This window comes from Pecten maximus, chromosome 19, assembly GCF_902652985.1.
Source record: "Pecten maximus chromosome 19, xPecMax1.1, whole genome shotgun sequence".
NCBI classification, from domain to species: domain Eukaryota; kingdom Metazoa; phylum Mollusca; class Bivalvia; order Pectinida; family Pectinidae; genus Pecten; species Pecten maximus.
The window spans coordinates 27,586,945-27,607,453 of NC_047033.1; the positions used below are offsets into that span (position 1 = coordinate 27,586,945).

General features: G+C 35.8%; 1 protein-coding gene across 1 annotated transcript; it reads right to left on the reverse strand.

The window, feature by feature from the left end:
* Positions 1-212: 212 nt before the first annotated feature.
* LOC117317497 lies at positions 213-18,957 on the reverse strand. Its single transcript, XM_033872309.1, has 8 exons — positions 18,918-18,957; positions 17,955-18,563; positions 10,229-10,282; positions 9,797-9,850; positions 9,294-9,347; positions 8,294-8,347; positions 7,106-7,135; positions 213-6,055 (listed from the first exon to the last, which is right to left on the reverse strand). Exons 1-8 carry the CDS (start codon positions 18,955-18,957, stop codon positions 5,256-5,258), a joined length of 1,695 nt encoding a protein of 564 aa, XP_033728200.1. The 3' UTR covers positions 213-5,255.
* Between the last annotated feature and the right edge of the window lie 1,552 nt (positions 18,958-20,509).

Here is a 20,509-nt window from a genome sequence, read left to right on the forward strand (position 1 = left end):
ATAAACCAATTGATGATAACAGCTCAAAAAGGTTTTCGCATCATTATTCCCTTGTATTTTATCTCCATATAATAAAAAATATGCTCAAGTTTATCCTTAAAATGTAATCTTCTATACACAATTACTTGAGTTATAGCTCCGTATCGTAAAAATTATATTCAAGTTAATCCTTACAATGTAATCTACTATACACAATTTCTTGTGTTGGTTTATTTTACTATACAAACTTCCTTTGAAATCCACTTGTATTGATGGGCTCTTTTCTCTAAAAATTATTACGCCACTATATAAGCCAATCAAAAGTGTCCTTACAAATGAAGATGTCACGTTCTATGTTATGAGCTGATCAAATAAATTTCGACACTACACGTACATTGTACAACTACTTGAATTACCTTCAGAAAAAAGAGCGACAAACAAAAGTAACAAAAGAATAAATACAACAAATTAAAACTTACATATAAATATGTATTTATGTTTTCTGTCAATAATCACACTCAGTCTCCCTGTTTTGTTCCTGGTATCACAGTGATTTCTAGTAAAGTCAGTACCAGGTAACATTATTGATGTTAGCTCTGATCCTGGTATCACAGTGATTTCTAGTAAAGCCAGTACCAGGAACCAATATTGATGTTATAACTCAGTCTTATTGCTCTGTTCCTGGTATCACAGTGATTTCTAGTAAAGTCAGTACCAGGTACCAATATTGATGTTATAACTCAGTCTCATTGCTCTGTTCCTGGTATCACAGTGATTTCTAGTAAAGCCAGTACCAGGTAACAAAATTGATGTTATAACTCAGTCTCATTGCTCTGTTCCCGGTATCACAGTGATTTCTAGTAAAGCCAGTACCAGGTAACAAAATTGATGTTATAACTCAGTCTCATTGCTCTGTTCCTGGTAACAGTGATTTCGGATATTTCTTAAGAGACTTATCTTTCTTAATGGAAGAACATACATATAAGCCAGTACTCGCTACCAATATTGATATTGTAAAACAATATATTGCTGTATAAGGTTGTTTTTTTTAAACAAAGAGGTTTTCTAAACATAGAATATATATTAAATATAGAAATCCAAAATAGATATCAAAGCGCAAAAGCCACTAATAGTTACTGTACATGAGAGAATGAAATAAAGGAGAAAAGCAAGTAGTATATATATCAAATATAGAAACCCAAACAAACAAAAATAGATATCAAAGCGCCAAGGCCACTCATAGGTGCTGTTCATGAGGGAATGAAAAGTAAGTAGTGTATAAATATCAAATGGCACGAAATAAGAACATATTCTTTTTATTTGAATTTCTAATTCAGTGATTGTTGTATTGATGGTTTTCTATGGGTGAAGAGTAACGTTATTAAACCTCACTTGAATTGGCATACTATAATTAAGTATAATTCTTAGATCAATTAATGCGTGGTGTCCGTCATGTTTCTAAGTGAAGAAACTCCTCTCGGAAATTTGATTTATTCCCGATAAATTGGCCTAACTTATCAGTTCCTGTGGCTTGTTGTATCGCACGTTCATGATATATACTTTGTGCAAGCATTTCACTGTCGACTGAATTAAAACATGCAATCACTTCAATACTATCAGAATCTCTGTTGCGAAAACAATCTCGTTTCAACCAGCTAAACCACCATTTTGTATGGTCTATTGCTTGGAAATGACGAACTTATCAGAAGTTCTATATTTTCATTTTAAGTATCAAATATCAAAACAATTGGAGATTTCACTTTTTGAAATTGAAAAATTTGAGACTAAAAACAGTCGACGGCCGACTGTTTTTTTTTTTTTTTTAAATCCTAGAGCTCGATGTGACTTTCTATCTAATGTCGCATCAACTAAAGTGTACACGAGCTACCTCCCCTGGAATAAACCAGGAAGCAAGCGTAATAATTTGCACAGAAAATAGTTCCGAAAACTCAAGAATAAAACAGGTCATTGTGTACGATTAAACCTGTTTTTTCTATAATTCATTTTAATTCGACAAGTGTCTTCAAACATTTAAAATCTCTGTTGATCTAATCGGGATTTTTCATTGAAATAAGCGTCATTTTTTATTGACCCGAGAGTTCCGAACAATTTTGTTCTAGGAAAATTTGGCGATGGCAGCTGAAGGTTGCCGTTTCACAGCACCTAAATACGAGAAGTGTATCAGACACAAACTTCAGGATTTTATCTTAAATGAATTTTTGATAAATGATATTTTTTGTTATGAAAGTCATCCTCTTTCTAATGTATCACTTTGAATTATCAATACAAATAGTTTTTAGGATTAAAAAATAATACATATCAACAGAAATGTATCTTATTACTAATATCAACATTTTGTCTAGGTATCAATTCGCAAAGAAAGAAAAAAGAGGATAATAATAATTACATAAAAAACAGGACATAGCAGCCTGTAAAATATCTGAAAATGATGTGATGATGATTAATTTGATAATGTTTGTAATGGAGTGAACCATTATACAATTTACAGTAATGTCATTCTAATGATGTGGTTGGCCACAAAAAAATATTTTGTACTAAAACAATTTCCACTTCTTTATAGTAAATATTCAGCTAATGAGTTAATACAAATGTACTTGCATTATAATATGACATGGAATAAAGATAAAGGCATGAGTGGTTCCCTAGATCCCTACCGTGCCCTCCAGTCTGTGTTGGGCCCTACCGTGCCCTCCGGTCTGTGTTGGACCCTATCGTACCTCCAGTCTGTGTTGGGCCCTACCGAACCCTCAAGTCTGTGATGGGTCCTACTGAACCCTCAAGTCTGTGATGGGTCCTACCGTACCCTCCAGTCTGTGTTGGGCCCTACCGTACCCTCCAGTCTGTGTTGGGCCCTACCGTACCCTCCAGTCTGTGTTGGGCCCTACCCTACCCTCCAGTCTGTGTTGGGCTCTACCGTACCCTCCAGTCTGTGTTGGGCCCTACCGTACCCTCCAGTATGTATGGGGCCCTACCGTGACCTCAAGTCTGTGTTGGGCCCTACCGTGCCCTCCGGTCTGTGTTGGACCCTATCGTACCTCCAGTCTGTGTTGGGCCCTACCGAACCCTCAAGTCTGTGATGGGTCCTACCGTACCCTATAGTCTGTGTTGGGCCCTACCGTACCCTCCAGTCTGTGTTGGGCCCTACCGTACCCTCCAGTCTGCGTTGGACCCTACCGTACCCTCCAGTCTGTGTTGGGCCCTACCGTACCCTCCAGTCTGTGTTTGGCCCTACCCTACTCTCCAGTCTGTGTTGGCCCTACCTTACCCTCAAGTCTGTGTTGGGCCCTACCCTACCCTCCAGTCTGTGATGGCCCTACAGTACCCTCCAGTCTGTGTCTCTACCAGGCAGTTATTAGTATCACCACCTCCTTTTCACTCGATAGGACCTTTCCTTTATGACACCCCCTATCGCCAAAGAAAACTTCTAAAACTGCCGTCTTTTGTTTGTTTTCTTCAACTTTATCTTTATTTCTACACCACGTTATAAAAGTTAATGTTTCCAAATAAATAAACTTGGTGATCCTACAAAAGCTTTCCTCAGCGTTTTGTCCAAATATGAAATTATTTATTTAGCAAAGACTTTGACAAGATGCTCATACAAAGGGTTGTAACGTAACTCCTTCCTCACTGTCCACTCCTTTGCCAGGTCTAAAACAGATTCCCCTTCATTAGTAAGTATTGTTTTGATGTCATACTTATCCCCTTTTGTCTCTATGTACTGTTTTACATGAAGTTCACAATCAGTGAACATGTCTACATCTGATGTCCATTTGGCTATACAATGTAGACAATTATACCCACGGCTTTCTACAGCTGTAGTTAGTGCTGGGTCCAACTTACACAGCGCTAAACTAAGTTCCCTGTGTCCGCCACTACAACTAAAATGTAATATTGTCCACTTGCCATTCTTATCTTCAGCTGTGGTTAGTGCTTGATAAAATGTCCACAGCTCTAAACTTAGCTCCTTGTGTCCATACTTGCAACTCCAATGTAATGCTGTCATATCGCGTTTATCTACAACTCTGATTAGTGCTGAACAAGACTTACACAGCTCTAAACTAAGCTCCTTGTTTCCGCTCGCACAACTATGATGCAATATTGTCTTCCCGTCGTTATCTACAGATGTGGTTAGTGCAGGATAACACTTACAGAGGTATAAACTAAGCTCCCTGTGTCCCTCCTTACAACTATAATGTAATACTGTCTTCCCTTCCCCGTCCACTAACTGTGACATATACTGTCCACACTCACAACTCCTATGTACCATACGACTCTCTACTGACTCGCACTTATGTTGTACTTGATCTCTACACAAGGATTTAAGTACCGTTCTCTCCACTGTCGAAAATATACCACAGTTTCCTGTTATTGCCACATGATGGAGTGATCGTCGCCTAAAGTCATCAGTGGCATGTACCAAATCTGGACAAGCTTCGCACAACATGGTCACCATCTCTTCTCGCTCAAATAAACACGCCTCGTGTAAGACATTGATATTGTAAATATCAAGTGATGATAGTGACCAGTTTGCCCTCGCTGTAGGAATGACGTCATATTTCAACAGTTCACTCAGTAGTTGAACATTCCCAGTCTTCACTACACTAAATGGTGTCACATCTACAGACAAGTGATTCGAGACATGGAACAATGCAAGTTTTATCCGGTCGCACAGGTCTTGGTCATCGTCCTTACCGTTTAGCCAGCTGATGAATCCCTGTAGAAACAAGGTGTCTGTCCATACGTCTAGTGTCGCTAAATATTTCCATTCACTAGAATACCAGTAACAGTCAGGATAGCCAGATTCATAGTCAGATATAAATATGTTTGGATCCATGTAAAGTTGGGCAAAGACAGTCATACTAAGATCGAAGTGATGTTGGGCTAAGTGAGATGTACTAAGATCCCAGTGATGTTGGATGTCAGATTTACACTCTCTGATAACACGGTCATACATGTGTTCACTACTTGATGATATAACTACTTTGTTAGCTGTGGATTTTGATGTTGATATGTAGTACAGGAGCTTTCGGGGACAATTTTCTATAAACCTATTTTTGTTGTCCTTGCCATACAAAAGAGCAACTGTGTCCTGAACAGAATCATGATGAAATTTGTAAATTGAATCATCATCATCATCATCATAAAAAGTATGATATTTTGTTTTTGCAACCAGAGATCCAAACATTACATCTAAACTGTTCTGCAAAGATCTGATTTTGTCTGCATGATCAAGTTGATTTCCCTGGAAAGCTTCATCAAGCTTTTCCTTGTCTAACACTTTCATTGTTTTTAGGATCTAAATCTCCTTTCTTAACGCTCCCCTCATTGAGGAAGAGAAACAGAAGTGCAGAAAAGTGTTCCTTTGGTAATTTCTTCAAGGTTGTTTCCATGAAATGAAAGGGTTGTTTGAAGAAGTTAACCCCCTCTTTTTGTAAGCTGGGAACATCCCTATACAGTCGACAACACTGCGGAAATCCTATATCTGGGGCAAGCTTGATGATTTCAGATTCCTTTCCACCAGGAAAGGTTATGATTTCTGGAACATACCTTTCTAACATAAGCTGTTTTTCTGTGATTGTTATGCAGTTTTTACCTCTCAAATCAATGATATTTTGTTTGAATAATTCACATGAAGATAATTGTGTGCTTTTGAAAATTTCCTCTCGAACATTTAGTATCAAACAATTTGATCTATTATTGAGTTTCCCACAAAATGTCGACTGAATGGAGACTTCCCTTTTCTTTAATTCTTCAGCGATTTCCCAACTAATGTCATCAATATAGACAGCTAATTGTGTGTTTGGCTTTACAATTTTATCCCATTTGGCCATGCTGTGAAGCTGCACAGGATCCTTTGACGGTCTGGTATCCTTATTATCGCCGTCCATTAGCCACTTCAACAGTTGGTAACCCATCAAAGTCTTCCCATCCCCTGAGGCACCCTTGATGAGGACAATGCTGTTCTTTCTGATCATTTCTTTAGCGTCTTCCAGGGCTTGTGTAGAGATCACCTCTGGTTTTGAGGTTTGATCAATGGTTGTTAGTCTTGTCGTTTCTGTAATAAGAAGGTAGTTTTTCAAATACAGATCTCTTCAATATAAAATATCTTTAATCTAAATATAGATATCTCTAGTTTATACATAAATACAGAAATATACAGATTTCTCTATTTTTAAAACAAATAACTATATTTTGTCAAATTAAGAGATCTTAATCAAATGGCTAACACTTCATGAGGTCAAGGAAATCATAACATACAACAAGAGCTGTTGGAGAACACCATAGCTCGTTTCGTAAATGTTTGTCAATAAATAATCAAAATATATTAATTGGTATGGACGAAGTCATACCCTGGAGCCAGTCACACGTATGACTTAAGTCCGTGTAGCACATAGCTGACCCTACAGGACTGCTAGCAGTCACAAGCACGATATCAGGGCTAATTCATACCCCGTAACCAGTCCCTGTAATACGTAACTGAACCAACAGGACTGCTAGCAGCCACAAGTATGACATGAGGGCTAAACACTGGAACATTCAGTTTATACCACTTGATATATTGCATGTTGATTGGCTGACACAATGAATTTCGACAGAGACATTTTTTTTAGTTCAATACGTTTTGATTGGCTAACAATTGAAAGTCACATGTTGACACAAAACATGTCAATTCATCCTCATAATAATTTCTATTGCGGTAGAAACAGGTCCCACAACCTTGTGGTTGTTGTAAATGTTATTTCTTTAATTCTTGATCTTGTGTTTTTTGTTACTTTTGAAAAATAATTTACTCCAGTGAATTAAATACCATATGCATGTACAACAACCACTCATTGTGCAATCTCTACTTCCATCAGTCAGACACAATGACTATATGACGTATCAGTTAACATATGGCCATGACCTTTGATGGATAATTATAGAGATTGTTATTGTTTTATACACAATCAATTATTTTGTGTGCTCTTTAACACACAGACATTAATGTTTCAAATATTTCCCGAGCTGCTGTCATGTCATTGATGTTGATTGGTCAATATAGATGGTTTCCTGGACCTCTCTGCCATCAAGCAGATATCATCATGTCATCTATCAGCAGACTCACCTATCAAAGCTTTCAACTTAGGATCCCTTCCTGTAAAACACAAGGATCCAATATTAGATATTTCAAACGATTAAGAACCAGAACAGAGCTAGAATGTATTTCTATTATATATGTGAAAGATAAAACACTTATTGATTTACAGCTCAATGTCAGATTATAGAAATTTATGTCAGATTGTAGAAATGTATGCAATGTGGAATTAAGTTTCCCCATTGTAGGGCAACAATTTACATGTAATCAACTTATTATTTACAGAACTAGAATACTGACACATCAGACAGAACCCAGCAATATCTGACTCTACATCTGAGAGCTACAGTGATAATAAATTACTGTCTATACATGTACAAATTGAAATTATGTCTTTTTTGATACCTTGGTGTTTTGGTGTAGATAGAGATAACACAACGAGTGGTTGTTGTATATGGTATTTCTTTCACTCGAATTAGATTTTTTTTCAAAAGTTACGAAAACATGAACTCTAGCGAGTGTAACTTTTGAAAAATAACTAACGAGAGTGAGAGAAATAAATACGTACATACAAACATACACAAATGCTCATTCGATCCGCGTGACGCCTATACAGTCGCAAAAAAAACCTGAACATCCTACATATCATACCTCTTAGGTTATCTATGTCTATTGCCACACCTGTACAATCATTTTATGTTAGAACATCCTACATATCAAACTCTTAAGTTATCTATGTCTGTTGTCACACCTGTACAATCATTTTATGTTAGAACATTCTACATATCATACCTCTTAGGTTATCTATGTCTGTTGTCTCAACTGTACAATCATTTTATGTTAGAACATCCTACATATCATACCTCTTAGGTTATCTATGTCTGTTGTCTCAACTGTACAATCATTTTATGTTAGAACATCCTACATATCAAACCTCTTAGGTTATCTATGTCTGGTGTCTCAACTGTACAATCATTTTATGTTAGAACATTCTACATATCATACCTTTTAGGTTATCTATGTCTGTTGTCTCAACTGTACAATCATTTTATGTTAGAACATCCTACATATCAAACCTCTTAGGTTATCTATGTCTGGTGTCTCAACTGTACAATCATTTTATGTTAGAACATTCTACATATCATACCTCTTAGGTTATCTATGTCTGTTGTCTCAACTGTACAATCATTTTATGTTAGAACATTCTACATAACATACCTCTTACGGTATCCCTATCTATTGTCATCTGATCTTTGATGTCACCAATCTCTCCTAAAAAGAAAAAGAAAAGTGTCATTGTAGGTACTCAAGTAAATTAAGTGTAGCCCTGAAGCATCTTATCAAGAGTCATTTTTGTAAAATACAGCTGACACCAAACTAGTCATCTGTTGCCACACGTTGACATCGTTTTCTGTTAGAACACCCTAAATATTATTTATCTTATGGTATATTTGTCTGTTGTCCTATGTGTACAATCATTTTATGTTAGAACATCCTACATATCATACCTCTTAGGTTATCTATGTCTGTTGTCACTCGTGTACAATCATTTTAAGTTAGAACATCCTACATATCACACCTCTTAGGTTATCTATGTCTGTTGTCTCAACTGTACATTCATTTTATGTTAGAACATCCTACATATCAAACCTCTTAGGTTATCTATGTCTGGTGCCTCAACTGTACAATCATTTTATGCTAGAACATCCTACATATCATACCTCTTAGGTTATCTATGTCTGTTGTCTCAACTGTACAATCATTTTATGTTAGAACATCCTACATATCATACCTCTTAGGTTATCTATGTCTGTTGTCTCAACTGTACAATCATTTTATGTTAGAACATCCTACATATCAAACCTCTTAGGTTATCTATGTCTGTTGTCACACCTGTACAATCATTTTATGTTAGAACATTCTACATATCAAACCTCTTAGGTTATCTATGTCTGGTGTCTCAACTGTACAATCATTTTATGTTAGAACATTCTACATATCATACCTCTTAGGTTATCTATGTCTGTTGTCTCAACTGTACAATCATTTTATGTTAGAACATCCTACATATCATACCTCTTAGGTTATCTATGTCTGTTGTCTCAACTGTACAATCATTTTATGTTAGAACATCCTACATATCATACCTCTTAGGTTATCTATGTCTGTTGTCTCAACTGTACAATCATTTTATGTTAGAACATTCTACATAACATACCTCTTACGGTATCCCTATCTATTGTCATCAGATCTTTGATGTCACCAATCTCTCCTAAAAAGAAAAAGAAAAGTATCATTGTAGGTACTCAAGTAAATTAAGTGTAGCCCTGAAGCATCTTATCAAGAGTCATTTTTGTAAAATACAGCTGACACCAAGCTAGTCATCTGTTGCCACAAGTTGACATCGTTTTCTGTTAGAACATCCTAAATATTATTTATCTTATGGTATATTTGTCTGTTGTCCTATGTGTACAATCATTTTATGTTAGAACATCCTACATATCATACTTCTTAGGTTATCTATGTCTGTTGTCACTCGTGTACAATCATTTTATGTTAGAACATCCTACATATCATACCTCTTAGGTTATCTATGTCTGGTGTCTCAACTGTACAATCATTTTATGTTAGAACATTCTACATATCATACCTCTTAGGTTATCTGTGTCTGTTGTCTCAACTGTTCAATCATTTTATGTTAGAACATTCTACATAACATACCTCTCACGGTATCCCTATCTATTGTCATCAGATCTTTGATGTCACCAATCTCTCCTAAAAAGAAAAAGAAAAGTATCATTGTAGGTACTCAAGTAAATTAAGTGTAGCCCTGAAGCATCTTATCAAGAGTCATTTTTGTAAAATACAGCTGACACCAAGCTAGTCATCTGTTGCCACAAGTTGACATCGTTTTCTGTTAGAACATCCTAAATATTATTTATCTTATGGTATATTTGTCTGTTGTCCTATGTGTACAATCATTTTATGTTAGAACATCCTACATATCATACTTCTTAGGTTATCTATGTCTGTTGTCACTCGTGTACAATCATTTTATGTTAGAACATCCTACATATCATACCTCTTAGGTTATCTATGTCTGTTGTCTCAACTGTACAATCATTTTATGTTAGAACATTCTACATAACATACCTCTTACGTTATCCCTATCTGTTGTCATCTGATCTTTGATGTCACCAATTTCCCCTAAAAAAGAACAACATGTGTATTGTAGGGACTCGAGTAAATTAAGTGTTGCCTTGAAGCATCTTATCAAGAGTCATTTGTGTAAATTACAGCTGACATCAAATTAGTAATAATTTTCCTCTTCTGTTGTAAATAAGGTATCTCTGAGGGATCGTAGCATACACGATTGAATCATCTGTATTTGAACCTCTATGTTAGACTGGTTTTCTACTGATTCAATCCTTCCTTTTAATCATTAAACAATAGAAAAGATTTGAGAATACATGAGAAATCATGACAGCTAGAAAATAAGCAATAACAAACTCCAAACTGTCCAACAGATTGTGACGTCCACCATTAAATGAACATGATGATTTCTATGTTAGAGTTAAATCTTTTCTCGACTTTTTAATCTGATAACAAGGAAAACCGAAACATGGGAGATTTGATACGACATACATGTAGCAATATCCAACTAATTTAAAATGGTTGCCTGTTGGCCATTTTGCTTTCCAGATCAGAATCATAATTAAAGGGCACAAGGGGACCTTACCTATGAAGTTTAAGAACAAGAGGCCCATTTGACCTGAACTGCAGACCTGCTTTTCTAGGCATCTGGGTGTCATTGCGAAGAATTTGTATTTGCATATTCGACCAAATGTCAGGTTTATATGGGTCTCTTGGTTATTGACAAGAGTCATCTAAAGATTATATCTTGCATACTTCACCCCTGTTACTTTAAAACGAAAGTCAAAATAATTCATTTGAACAAATTCAGCAGCCCTTATCGCCCCAACGTTTTACATGTACATGCCCAACATCATCAGGTCTCTGGATCTCTTGGTTTTTGGGGTAGTTCAGAGAAAAGCTGATGCCAGATGGACAGATAGAGGGATGATGATTAGACTATGTCCTGACTATGGCTGGATGACGGACACCGCGCCAAAGCATAACATCAAACATGACCACCTGTGAATGATTATGTTTTGCAAATAAAACCCATAATTAAATTGGCATATCCAGGGACCAATAGAAATAACCAATGAAGTACTTTTGTAGAAATATCCATCAAAATAATTTTTAAGGAAGAATAGAAGACTGTAGTATGGCAAACAACATAATTTGAATAGCTCCATATCTTACGATGACAGTTTGAAAATTCAAGATGGTCACCTATCGGCTATTTTGTTTTCTCAACCAAAATTGAATGGTCACAAATAGAAACCAAGGGAAACCTGCTTACGAAAGTTCGAGATATCCCTCCAGTACTTAGAAATAGCAATAACAAACTTCAAATGTCAAAAGGTCAGCAAGTCTTTTAGCAATATATCTCCATATTTGCTGAAATAATAAATGTAAATACTGGACAAGATGAAATCTTCAGTTGCTATTTTTTATTTGTTTTATTTCAAAATCCGCCCACATCAAGAGCCAGGGATCGAGTTTGTCTTTGACCTTGGACCCAAATGACCTTTACCCTTAATCCAGTGAGGGTCTGTGATGGCTCGTTTTGTTAGAGTGTTGACAACCTAATCTCAGGTGAAGATCTAAGGTGAGTAGTTAGACTCTACCTAACAGCTTGTGTTTTTCAAGAAGCTCAGAAACGGACACTTTAGAAAGACATTTTACCCTAATTGCTCTGGATGGCATGCAAGGGCCTCACCTATGTTGTTCAGTTAGGCAACTGCTACAAGGAGACCCTGCCTCAACATAACGCTAGCTGTTCACACCAAACAAACCATAACTAGTTGGGTGACACCTGAAGGATGTCACAGAAAGAATGAAGCGTAGTGAGGGGCGATAACTCTGTTTCAGCAGTTTTCATAAAAAAATCGCTCAATATCTAAATTTCAACCAATGAGAAGACTGTGTTAAAGGTTGGGCCGCGGGGCCGAGTGGTTAAGGTGTCCCAACATTTTATCACTAGCTGTCCATCTCAGGGATGCGAGTTCGAAACCGACGTGGGGCAGTTACCTGGTACTGACCGTAGGTCAGTGGTTTTTCCTCCGGGTACTCCAGCTTTCCTCCACCACCAAAACCAACACGTCCTTACAAATATTGTAAATGACCCTGGCTTTTAATAGGACGTTAAACAAAAATAAGTAAAACTGTCTTATTGCCAAGGAAATGAAACCCATAAAGTTGAATTTGCTGTCCCATAATACCCCTATTTCATTGAAATCAGACAATATCTAAATTTGGACCAATCAGAGGCCAGGAAATGGCGACCATTTTGGTAAAATGTGAAAATGAGGTGACCAGAGGGACCGGTGTCCCATGATGTACCTACATATCAAATTTCATCAAAATTGGACAATATCTTATTTTGGACCAATCAGAGGCTGGGAAATAGCAGTCATTCTGTTTAAAAAAAGTTAAAGTGAGGTTACAAGAGTAACTGGTGTCCAATGATGTACCTATATACTGTACCAAATTTCATTGCAATCAGACAATATCTAAATTTGGACAAATTTCCTCGAAAAAGATAGGATTAACTCTTTCAGATAGGAATATCCAAGATTTTATGGGAATTGGCTCGTCCCAATATTAATCTTGGAGAAAATTGTTAATAAATCACACTTGCACGAGGAAAATCCCATTTTTGTATGAATTCCCCAGTGGAACACAATGATACAAATGAGAGAAGGAAAATTGTTTGTTTGACATAGCCATTTCTTTAAATTGATATTTCGAGACTTTCCCCATTGTTTAAAGTCAGTATCAGTGTCTTTGTCAGTGGTCCGTGTCGAGCAAATTGGGAGATTACCAGGTATCTATTTTTTTATTCGAAAATTTTGCAACTTCTTCAGTAGTGTTGGGAATCACTAATAAGTTCATGATCAATCATCATCATATCGATAATTGATCGATCATGAATAGAACTTTAGGGAAATATCTACAAAAGCATTAATATGAATTGTACATTATAATTACCCAGGTAATTTTTTATCAAGAACAGGTGAGCAAGTTATCTCCCTTTTTCTATCACAGATGAAAATTAGGTAATTAGCAAGTTTTAAATTGTCTTATGTGAATTTGAACAATAATTCATGTAAAGGAAGCTTAACCATGCATAATAAAACATGTTTTTATTTTTAAATACCTTTTTTTAACCTTTTATCAGGTAGCAGTGTACACCAGTTTGCCAAGTTTCAGAAAATTAAGTGGCAATTATCTCTTACTCTTATATATATTTGCTTTGTTAGCTTTGTTTATCACCCTTTGAATAGCCAGCTGAGTCAGTTTGAGGCAGGGTCTCCTTGTAGAAGTTAGTGACTACCTCTGAACAACATGCAGGAGACCTGTCTGTCCACATGCCATCCAGGAAATGGTGCAATAATTTATGAAAATGAAGCTTACCAAGCAAAATAAATAATATTTTCTTTTCAAATAAATGATTTAAACTTCTTGTAAGGTAGCAGTGTAGACCAGCTTGTCCGGTTTCTGAAAAATAAGTAGCATCTTTAAGTCTGAGGCTGGGTCTCCTTGTAGTAGTTGGTGACTACCTGACTGAACAACATATAAGAGGCCCATTGCATGCCATCCAGAGCAATAAGGGTAAAATGGTTCTGCCCAAAGACACAACCACGACAGCACATACCGGCCTGATTGTCAGCTTCCCTTTTCTTCTGCAGGATAACTGTTCAAACTTTTCTATACTTCTTCTATATATATAATACTAATAAACTTTGTGTATTTGGTTTAACGTCCTATTAACAGCCAAGTTCATTTGAGGACGTGCCAGGTTTAGAGGTGGAGGAAAGCCGGAGTACCAGGAGAAACACTACCGGCCTACGATCAGTACCAGTTAACTTCCCCACGTAGGTTTCGAACTAGCAACCCAGAGGTGGAGGGCTAGTGATAAAGTGTCATGACATATCTTAACCACTCGGCCCCTCAATAATAAATAATTAATAAACTATCTTACAGTAAAAATTGTGGAAAATTTGTTTCTTAATATCTAAATGGCTTGAAATTGAGAGAATAGTTCTACTAAATGAAATGAAAACCATATTTCATACAAAGACTCAAAAACATTTTAATGAAGTTTTTTTTTAAGTAGAACATAGAGGGTAATTACTTGCGGTCTAAGGCTTGCAATTACAGTAACTGTTTAAAACTTTTTAATTCTTATTTGTCACAGTTGCTATTGTAAAAGATGTGATAATTAAAGAAAATGGTGTCATCCCAATATCAAAATATTTGATATTGAGAGACTAGTTCTACAATATGAAATTAAAATCAGATTTTATGTAAAGTTTCAAAATTCTGAATTTGTTTCTTCAGTAGAATATAGAGGGAAATTAAGTGCGGTCTTTGGCCAACAATTTAGAACACCCCTCCTAATGTAAATATATGCATATGGTGGTGTTGGCCTAAAAAAAGAAACATATAAACTATTTACATGTACACTAGTCCCTGTGTTACAGTATTTTACCTGTGTGGAGATGACATTATGAAGAAGACTATTTTGTAGAATGGTTATAAATTAAAATCCTGGTCATTGTTTGAATTTGTCGAATAATTTTCTATAATACCTTTATATAATTAAAGTTTAGATTCAAAAGATTTTACTAATTGCTACCTGTGTGCAGATGAAATTTGGGAGAAAAACTATTTTGTAAAATAGTGATAACAAAATATTGGTAATTCTTTAATTTTGACAAGTAGTTTTCTATAATACCTTTTGTAATAAGTTGAAACAGATTAAAAATTCAAAAGATAAAACAAAAATACAACATGGTCCCACACCCTAAATTAGTTAATTAAATTAATGTGATATAACAATTGACATAATTTTAGTAAAATTTTGTCAGAACAGGTTTCTCGCACATGGTTTTCTTTGGCACATGTACATGTAAGCAAAGAGTTGAAATATGTTGATATGGAATTGATAATAAAGCAACTTATAGATATTTGAAAATTGACTAATTCATGAAATTTCAAAGTCAACTATTTTGTAAAATTGTGATAGCTAAAACCTGGTAGCTCTTTGATTTTGTCAAATAATTTTCCATCTTATACTTTTTTTTGTAATAAGTTAAGAAATAAATTTAATTTTAAAAGATAAAAAAAAAAAATGCATGACACCCAAAGCAACATAATTTTACTTAATGCAACATAATAATTGACAATATTTTAGCTTAAATTTGTCAGAACAGCTTTCTTGCATATTGTTTTCTTTGGTGCATAAAAGTGAAGGGTTTAAATATATTTGAAAACTTATTTCATATATTTATTAATGCAAAAGATGTTATAATTTGACACTGTCCTAAGAACCATCTCAATAAAGGGCAGGTCAGAGACTTTAATTTCAAAATTTAAAGCATTAGAATATAAATATTTCATTAGAAATTTGAAAAAAAAACTTCTATTACTGAAAAAGAATTGTTCAATATACCAGAGATATATATACATGTCTCTGAATATACTGCTAGTGTGTACTGAAGTACGTGTACAGTAGTTCCTTGAAAGTTCGTGTCATCGTAAGCTAATATGTATGAGATATGATTCTCGAAACGTCGTTGCTCCTCAACATAAACAAATATCAGCTGATCAAGACATCAAAGCATCAACTAACGACACAGTAATTTCATTAAACAAACAATAAAAATTAAATATTACATATTTAAACGTCGCCTGTCTCTAAAACGTTAATGAACACGTAACATTTACACTAGGCCTACTGCCAGTACTGGAAGCCTACGACTCGGTAGGCTACGAGTTTAGATTTGTTATCGAAAAGAATTGAACGCTGGTCTGGGTTGACGATGAATACTGATCCTGGAAAGCAACAAATATGGTCATAGTAGAACAACTATAATCTCCAATGTCACTTTTAATATGACATAATATTAAAAAGTCCTGGTCCTGACGGGAAAATGTAATACAACTCACTTAGAATGCAGCTGAAGCCTGGGGTTAAACGAGTAAGCGGCGTGAAGTCCCCGGTGTTGTTCCATCCGGAACTCATCGGAGAATCATTTCAGGGATAATACCCGATGAGTTCAGGATGGCGTTATCTATAGTTGTCCTTTATATATGCGGTCAAGCCGACCAAACCAAGTGTGTTAATAATTTCTATTAAATATAAACTTCATACGTCAATTTTAACGGACCTGTTGATGTTAATGCAGGCTTTAAAACACATCATCAAGATGACTCGCGCAAAACAAATATAAAACCAGTTGATTCGTAATGAATGTAATGCTGATAACTATGTATGCCGATCCGGTCCATCTGTTCTACCGTGCTAAACGGAAAGGAAACACCCGGTCTTGCGTCATCAAAACAGGCAGGAAAAAACCCCAGTCGAATGGAAAAATACTGAGAAGGTCGAAAAAATAGGCCATTTTCAAAACAATCTTGTAACCGTTCTGCTAAAGATATCGAAAAACTAAACAGACTGTTTTCTTCTGGAAACATTTATCTCTTTGTATGTGCATTGTATATATCTCTGGATTTTTTTCTGAATTTTGAGGGCGATTTAAACAGAACCTCTTAGTCAAAGTGACGATTTTGGCATGTTTGACCTAAAATATCTCATAAATACGAATTTCCACAGGGATACCAGATACATCCAGACCTAGATCGAGCCGAGTTTTACAATGGTTCAACAGCCCATCAAAATTGTATGTGCCATTTTTTCCGCTCCCAAATCGCTACAATAGCCGGCAAAAATCGCGAATTAGCTCATACTATCATTACGTTCCGTAAGGAACGATAACTCTAATGAGTTATCGCCCCTCACTACACTTCATTCTTTATTCAGTTACCTTGCTCTGTGGCGAAAAATCAGAGCTTTGAACTTTGACTCTATGACCTGGACCTTTGGTATGTTGACCCTTATTTATTTCAGATTAATTGTGCTCCATAATGTCATAGCAAAATGTTCATTAATCAAAAGATAAACAAAAGGCCCAATGGTTCTTATGGTTCTACAGCAACTTTGATCTTAATTCATATATATGAGTTGGAAGTTCAAGGTAATTTATATGAACAAATTTGCTAGCCCTTCATCCAAGCATGTTATAGGTGCGAAAAAATCTTAGCCAACTGGGCCCCTTGGTCATTGAAAAGAAGTTGTAAAAGATTTTAGTCTATTTGACCCCGTGTCACCTTGAATATCACTCAAGGTCATTCATTTGAACAAACTTGGTGGCCCATCACCTCAGTATGATATCAACGCCCTGGACCTCTTGGTTATTGCGAAGAAGTCCTTTAAAAAATGATTATATTTGAAACCTGTGACATTGAATGTAGGTCAATGTCATTCATTTGAACAAACTTGGTAGCCCTTTATCCAGATATGCTACAGGAATAAAGGAAAACCTTGACGACGGATTCCGCACTACAGTATAGGGTCTCTTGCCCTTCAGGCAGGTGAACCAAAAAAACCCACAAAATTCGAACTTGTCTCTTTTCCTTCATAGTATATTTTTATGAAATGAACATCTTGACAAAATTTGATGTAAACCAGTAAATAGATATTAACGTTATCAGCCAGGAAAAAAATTGCGGGCAAAAAGACAGACAGATGAACAGACAGAAAGATTACTACAGTGAATCTAAATCCAGGATACAGGACCCTAATACCAAACTAATCGCCTTAACCTTTGTTCTTCAAAAAGTGTTGCATGGAAAGTATTTACTAATAAGTCGTATATACAGTTAGTTTTTTTGTACAGCTTACCTTCCATCTCCTTTACCAGAGCTATAAAATTGCTCTCTGTACTGGGGTCCATCCTCATGGTTTCTATGTTATTCATAGCCGCCACAACCTCCCCCTTGATATGACCACCATTCTGTAGATCTTCAATACTCTGGCGGATGTCAGTCCACCTCGCCTGAAAATCAACATCAGAGAGAGAGGCGGACTTTGCATGTCCATACGCGTCATTTCTCTGAATTCGAAGGCGTTCAATGTTAGCTGACAGCGACCGATCTGCTTTATCAGGAACCTGGCCCCAACCTTTTCGATGAGGTTGAATATTTCCTAAATTTCTTAAAAGGATATAAAGAAGGGATATGTCAAAATCCTTCGTAGTTCCTTGAAACATTCCACCTCGAGGGTAAATAATCTTCTTCTGCTGATTGTTCAACAGGTTGAAAATCTGATCCCTTTGATTGATTAGTACAGATGTAAGTCCTGATACTGGCAGCCAGGAGAACAGTAACTGTCTGAAGACGTCAGGGATCACATCCACCACCACTCTGCAGATACGGGCATAGTTGGTGGTTTCTTTGGTCGAAGGGTATTTGGCTGTTATAGCAGGTTTGTAGACGCAAGAGGACGTTGATGCTGAAAAGAAAAATGTTGAAGTCAAATTAAATGATGAAGAAAGAAGGATGTCAAAGACAGGCAAAAATGGAATTGACTTTGTCTTGAATCTTTGTCGAAAAGTTTTACAAAGATGTAAAGAGCTTTACATCATCTGCCTGAATGGCAATTTACACCTCATGAATCTTTGTCGAAAAGTTTTTCTGTTCGTGTAACTTTCATAATTTTCTTTGCATCTGAAATGTATAGGTCTTTACAACAGAAACCGAATAATGCTATTCTTGTTTGAAAACACCAGCAGTGTATCGTTAGCTTGATACATAAGATAACTACCTGTTAATGACATTTGGTATTTTGAAATTTCCGAAATTTAACCTGACACAGGGGAAACCTTCATATCAAGTTTGAGAAACATCCTATTTGTTGTATTTCTCAAGAAACTGTTGCAATACAAAATGGCATTAAGTCAGCTATTTTGATTTTCTGATCAGTCTCAAAATTGAACACACAGAGCTAGGTACCAGTCTAGGATCAAATAAACTGTTACCTTCTACCAGGGTCAGTTTAGTTGTTGTACTCCGTCGTTTCCCGTACCAACTGGAGACAGTACACACATATTGCCCTTCGTCAGATTTTACTGTTTTGTTGATTATAAGGTGATCTGGTTTAGATCTTGTATACTCAGGCAGATCTAAATCAAGCTGTACGGGTTGTCCGCCAGGTGATGTATGTTCCCAGGTAACAGATTTGATGAACGGAAATGCACCTAACACTGAACACCTCAATTCTGCTTGTTGTCCTACTTCAACAGTGTAGTATCTATTTTCTATTTCAACAGTTGGCTCATCTGAAAATTTAAAGAAAAATCGTGGCTAGATATCGCTTATCAACATCCAGAAGCAATCTGACAATATCACCGGTATCACTTGGGGTAACATTTGACATTTAGACAATCAAAAAGAAGATATTATATTATACGTACTGCTTGACTCTTGTTTTATTCCATCCTCATATACTAGTTTAATAAATATTTGTTAGCTTTTTGTGTTAAACTAAATACCAGGGTTATTGTCAGAGGTTTTCCCTAAACCTTTAAATATCATGACATCAACTTTTAACCATATGACCTCGATGTGTTGCAAGTTGATTCATTGTAAAATTCCGTTCAATTTGTTTGTAATAAATAATTACAAAAAATGTTAATCGCGAAAAAAATACAAAGTTTACCTTGACCTTGACCTTTGGACAGTTGAAACATTTCATCATTCTGACCAACTTGTAGCTCCATAATATCATAGTATAATGTTTATCAGTGAAGCGATTCAAAATTTTACTTTGACGTTAAGTAAATAAACATTTCGTGTAATTCTAATCATCTTAGCTCCAGCAACTTGAGATGATCTTGGCAGATATTAAGCTAAGGTTCATTCATTTAAATAAGTTTTTTAGCCCTTAATTTCAACATACGTTTTGCCCAATATCAATTGTCTGCATCTCTTGGTCATCGAGAAATCATTGTTTAAACACATTTGACACCTGTAATTTGAATGTGACGTTGACCTTTGACCCAGCGACCTTGGATTTTTGTAACTCATTATATAATTTCGACCAATCAAGCTATATAATGCCATCATATCATATAGTGTTCATTAGTGAAAACATCTAAAAAATTGACCTTGACCTTAATTAACGCTAAATGATCTTAAGCTTTGACCTAGATTTTAAACCTTAGCATGCGTTTTTTTTTGTTTTGTTTTTGTTTTGTTTTTTTGAGAACTGAACATCTGTATTAATTTTCATGTGAATTGGTTCATCAATATTGAACTTAGTAACTCAGACGGGAACTGGCTTAATGTGGATGGAATCCTCATCTCTGATATGGGGCCCTACATGTACTTAACAAGGGGCCATCGCATTACTCCCTGCAAGTCAATTATTTTACTTCCTGGTTTATGGCTTTATAAAGT